Raw genomic sequence first — 5,748 nt, 5'->3', positions numbered from 1 at the left:
TATTGTACAATGTACCGTACTGGATATCAAACCAATTTTTCATTTTGACATATTCTCAGAATTAATCAAAAGAAATTACATGAAGGTAAACGTGCATATCAACCCTTGTTCAGTGTTTGAGATGATGTTTATTTTGCAAGCTTATTTTAGAGAGCGAATAAACTGAACAACTTACAAAGTTACTTTCTACATTATATGATGAATTGATGATGTGAAATTTAATATATCTATACATTTAGGATTACATTAGCTTATTACTGTTTCTTAAACAATGATATGCGTCTTTATAAAATGATTTAATTGTAACCTTATGTCCAATTAAAATTGAAAAAAAAACGTATTATCAAATTTGGAATGCTAGTGATTGTTATATTGTGTACATTTTAGTACCTTGTTCGTAAAATCTTCACATTATCTATTGCAATATCACAACGATAGCCATATCCATAAACTGCTTCAAAAATCAACTGAAACAAAATTTATTAATATCATGATATTCATTTGAAGAAACTGAAACTTCATTTGAAAACTATTCTTCCGTTAGGATAGAAAATGAGCTATACGTTATTTATAAATATATCATGATATAGTGAACATGTTAATAACAAGTTTTAATTCATTTATAAGATGAAAGGTTGGAGGTAAGTTTTTTGCATACACATTTAAGCAAACTGTTACAGAATTGACAGAAAATCGCTCGCGTAAGTTTAACAGTCGTTGTAAAATAATAAAGTTATATAGTGTTGATTTTTTGGAAATAACATATTAACAAAACTCAAGGATTAGGTACAGTGCAGATATTAAAAAGATTAAGAAAGAAATGTATCATACCTTTTGAAAAGAAGACGGACGGATATTTATTTTAGGTATATGCCAGGCATTGTTCTGGTCTCCATTTTGTGTCCATATATTATCCATATAAACATTCAATCTTCCCATTCCTCTACCAAACATGTGATACCAAAACGTTAGGCAACCACCATTTTCTAGAATAATTAATAAAAATATAACATAGAATTGTATTGCTTTCATTATAATATGACACAAGCACATTCTTATTATTATACAAACTAAAATTTTACGTCACGAACATTGAATGTTTATATATGTTGTAAGTATTTTATCTAAATATTATTACTTTAATATACATTTTTGCACCATTTCGAAATGAACCAAAAACTTGCCATTGACCTTACATTTATTAAATTTCTATTTTGATTAAAATTACTATAGACATTACCTATTGATGTTGTGTTCGCTATAAGCCTTGCCTTTTTACCATAGACATACAAACGTGATGTTTCAATGGTAGTAAGTGCCATGAAATGCAGAATCAGGTCCTGTCTTGTAATTTTGAGTCGAATCCTATAAGATAAATAACATTCAAGTATCCAATGTTATTTTACAATTAAATTAAATGAATATCTAGTTCTTGGCATTTTCGATTTTTAATACCTTACCTTTTTAATGTTTCTTGTTCAAATGTGAAATTTCCGTTTGGCTGAGAGAATATTTTCTTTCAAAATAAAAACTCACAGAACGTGTTTCCCAGTCACCGTCATCCGTATTATCCTGATAAAAGCCCGACTTAAAAACATTATACATCGTTGTTTTTCCAAAAAAGATGGTACGCCTAGATACAAATATATAGTTCTTGGTAGAGATCCCTCATACTTTGTAAGAAATAATTCCAAATCATCGTCCAAATATACAGAGGAAGATGTTTACAAATTGCTGGAATATTTGTCCAGTGTGGTGGACGTGTTTTTCAACAAACGGTCGCATTCCAATGGGAACAGATTGTACTTCTTTACTTGCTAACCTATTTCTTCACTCTAATGATGCTGACTTTATAGCTGATTTGATCAGAAAGAAAGAATATCGTTTGGCTAGATCCTTCAATCTCAGTTTCCGCTATATAGATGACGTATTATCTTTAAACAATCCTAATTTCGGGGATTTGATACATCGCATCTACCCAAAAGAACTTGAGATAAAGAATACTACAGACACTGTGAAGTCAGCCTCATATCTTGACCTACACTTAGAAATCGATGGTAAAGAAAAACTATTGACCAAACTTTACGACAAACGTGATGACTTTTCATTCAGAACTGTCAACTTTCCTTTCATCTGTGGCAACATCCCTTCGGCTCCTGCGTATGGAGTGTTCATATCACAACTCATTCGTTATGCCAGAGCTTGCCAAAACAACGCAGACTTTTTGTATGTTGTTACAAGATTGAAGTCATCACTATAGAAGTTTTATGGTTGTCATCATGAACTCGTGGATCATTATGATGTATCCATCAGCACCATAAAAACTGATTTTTTCAACGGGTCATAGTTTGCCTTTCCTCGTTTGTCTACCCCGGACTTGACTTTTTATGAGCAACTCGGTGGGTGTTTCTAGAAAAGCAGAGGACGCTTACCCTACCGGTGCACCTGGTTCATGCTTCCAGTTTTTAGTGGAGTCCAAGTTGCTCATTTACTTTTGTTACTCTGTATGTATGATTTTAGTTACTTGAATATTGATGGTATGTGTATATTGATTCTAAATGTTATACATGTATTGTAATTTTATATATATATTTTGTATTGCTTTGCAGCTTGTTGTTTCTCCTGGTGGAAATGAACAGGAAACATCAGTATATGTAACAAACAATTTTGAATTTATTTGATAGTATCGTTCAACAAAAGGTTTATCAGCATCCTTTGAATCAAATATATAAGATGATTTAAATAACAAAAATATAAAATGTTTACCAAGAATTACTTAAAAAGAATACAATCAAAACAGAAAGCCAAAATCCATCACAGAGATGTTCTATTATGTGCAATACAATGAATGAAGCTTCAGTAGTTAAAGTATCGTAAATTAGGATATTTTAGTTGTATTTTAATTTTAGTTTAACTGGCGCCTCCTTAAAAGTACCGAAATTAAACACACCAAAATAAAACACATGCGAATTTTTAGACTGCCACTATGTAGTTTTGTGTGTTATCATTATTGAGCGAACAACATAGTACGTTGTTTACTACCTTAATTGACCTCAATTAACCGTACTAAACCTTATTATAAATTAGTATAAGATGGATTGTTTTTACTCTGATGTAAAATAAACACAGCAAATTTAAACATGTATGTTTTACATGAAAACTGCTTAGTAACCCGACGCCATGATATCCATTATTTTGAAATTTTTAATAATGCACAGTTTGATAAATATGATTTATAAAATCTGATATAGTTCGGGGCCGGTCATGTTTGACTACTAGGTTGGTATAACCCTCGGTGACTTAGGTCTAAATGATTGCAGATAGTAACATACACACATATTTCAAGAAAAAAAAAAACAACAAAACACTTAATAGAGAGAGCAGAACTTAAACATAAATAAGAAAAAAAAGAACAAAAAAATAAAAACAAAACCAAAAACAAAACAAAAACCAAAATAATATCTAAAATAATACGTCAGAAGATTATTTGATATATTTATCAAACGTTCGCCGATCGCGTTTTATCATACTTCTAAACTGTAAACTTGGCAGTTGTTTAAAAATCAAATTTCATAAATTGCCTGTACTAGCACATTATAGCGTACCTTTTTGAAAAATGCTGCGTAAAACAACAGCTCGTCGAACGATTAGTTTTTATTTGACTTTGGCATATTTTCCCCCCTTTTTATACTGCAAATATAATGAGTTTTCATTCTTACAGTATATTCAGCCAGGTATTGCCACAAAAGTTCTTATCGGAATATTCGTTATATAAAGCCGAGACGCTTTATATTTCAAATTGTATTTATACAGTGTCGTTCTGGTAATATACGTCCACTTATCTGCAATGCATGAGAAATATGCATACAATATAAACTGACAAAAGAGAAATAATTTTTTTTTTAAAACACTTTCCTCTCAACTATTGATACAATGCAGTAAATCACAATCGTTTAATTTGTTTAAAGTACATAATTCTTTGAAATATTCGGTAAATATACTTTGAACTGACAATTGTCATCCCTATGGGGTTGTTGTCTCCTTTATATATTCAGTTTATCCGTTATCCTTATATATCCTTAACAGTATATTACAAACCTTTTGTATTACCAACTGAAATTTTAAGCCTTTCTATCTAAGTAACAACCTCCTTATTGGTATTTGTTTTCTTTACATATTTTTGAGAGGCTACTCCTAGTAACATGTCTACGACATATCAAAAATTACAATAAGTATTATTTGTACTTTTGTATTTGATATAATATTGTATATTCAAATGTTATTACAGTCCTTTGCCACCACACAATACAAATCATACAATTATTGTGATCATAAGAATACATTCTGCTTGTATATTTCATCATAGATTTGTAAACAGCTGTTTTAACCACATGTCACAAACATATAGAAATGTTAAAACACAAGCTAAGCTTGGAAAGCGTTTTTTTTGTCATTGAAATGTTGAAATTTTGTGGGAAAAAAAAAATACATTGTTTTAACTATTTAGATCAAGTCCTATCATATATTTATTCGAATCTCAAAAAGTGTAATCCACACCTTTCCAAACTTTATTTACATTAGAAACACTACTGCACGTGCGATGCATGTGCAACATCTTTAAACGGGTTTAATATGTGTAACAACAACTTTAGTTTAAATTGGATTCATTATTTTAATGTTTACCAACCCTGTTAAAACCGGGATACAACACACCATGACTATATACATCTTCCAAAAAGCATCGTCATTGGTCAACAGCTAACTGTAAACGTTCTTTGCAATCTAGCATCATATCGACAGCTTAAAAGACCTACGTCCGGGTAAATTATCCATTTTGTCTGTGAAAACAATAAAAATAGCACGAAATAGACGTCTAATCTTTATTGTAGTACTGGAACGTCATTATCCACTAGGAATGGTCTGATGTAGCAATAAAATGAGAAACCAAGACTTGCAAAACTAGAGGTGTGTATATTTCAGATATTGATCAAGATTCAGACAACAGTGCTAAGATGGCGCAATGTGTGTAAAAAGACAGGTATGACCAGTTTTGTAAGAAGACGCGTTCTTTTGTTGACCATTTCGGCATAGAGAACGTGTTATTATGTGGGTGGCATCTCTCACACTATGTAATTCCGTCAGAGCACGTCCAAACCAACTATTACTCACTCAATACAGAAATGATAAGCTGCTGCCGCGCATGATTACCGAACAAACCTGTATGTGAGTATTTCTAACACAACAATACTTGCTGAACATAGCTTGGGTAATTTTTGAATTCAACAAATAGGCTTCCGGAAGAGAGTTATTTTGCTACAAGATTGAAGTCATCACTATAGAAGTTTTATGGTCGTCATCATGAACTCGTGGAACGGTGTATCCATCTGCGCAATGAAAACAGATTTGTTCAATGTGTCATAATTTCCCTTTCCTCTTTTGACTAGCCCGGACTTGACGTTTTATTAACAACATACATTTTCTAGAAAAGCAGATGACGCTTACCCTACCGGTACACCTGGTCCATGCTCCCAGCTTTTAGTTGAGTCCGAGTAGCCCATTTCCTTTTGTTACTTTGTATGTATGATTTTAGTTTTATATGTTCTTTGTTGTGTATGTCTGTTTTCCATGTCTGGCCTTTGTCCCTGAACTTCATTTCATGATTACCGCTATAACCTTGGTTCCCTTGATTACTATCTTACATTTTTCTCTTGTGGAAGTATTGTTGTTCGTGGAATATCAATTTCTTGG

At 31.8% G+C, this 5,748-nt stretch overlaps 1 protein-coding gene across 1 annotated transcript; it reads right to left on the bottom strand.

Annotated features, from left to right (window-relative positions):
• Positions 1-234: 234 nt before the first annotated feature.
• LOC148598523 (MAM domain-containing glycosylphosphatidylinositol anchor protein 2-like) lies at positions 235-4,811 on the bottom strand. Its single transcript, XM_088559957.1, has 4 exons — positions 4,688-4,811; positions 1,241-1,365; positions 832-986; positions 235-467 (listed from the first exon to the last, which is right to left on the bottom strand). The coding sequence occupies exons 1-4, from the start codon at positions 4,726-4,728 to the stop codon at positions 384-386; spliced, it is 405 nt and encodes a 134-aa protein (XP_088416083.1). The 5' UTR covers positions 4,729-4,811; the 3' UTR covers positions 235-383.
• Positions 4,812-5,748: the final 937 nt, after the last annotated feature.

The sequence above is a fragment of the Perna viridis genome, chromosome 14 (assembly GCF_037379345.1).
Source record: "Perna viridis isolate PV_CMFRI_1.1 ecotype Kerala chromosome 14, ASM3737934v1, whole genome shotgun sequence".
In the NCBI taxonomy this organism is placed as follows: Eukaryota; Metazoa; Mollusca; class Bivalvia; order Mytilida; family Mytilidae; genus Perna; species Perna viridis.
The sequence above is the reverse complement of the archived record's forward strand: the minus strand, read 5'-3'. Positions and strand labels throughout refer to the sequence as shown.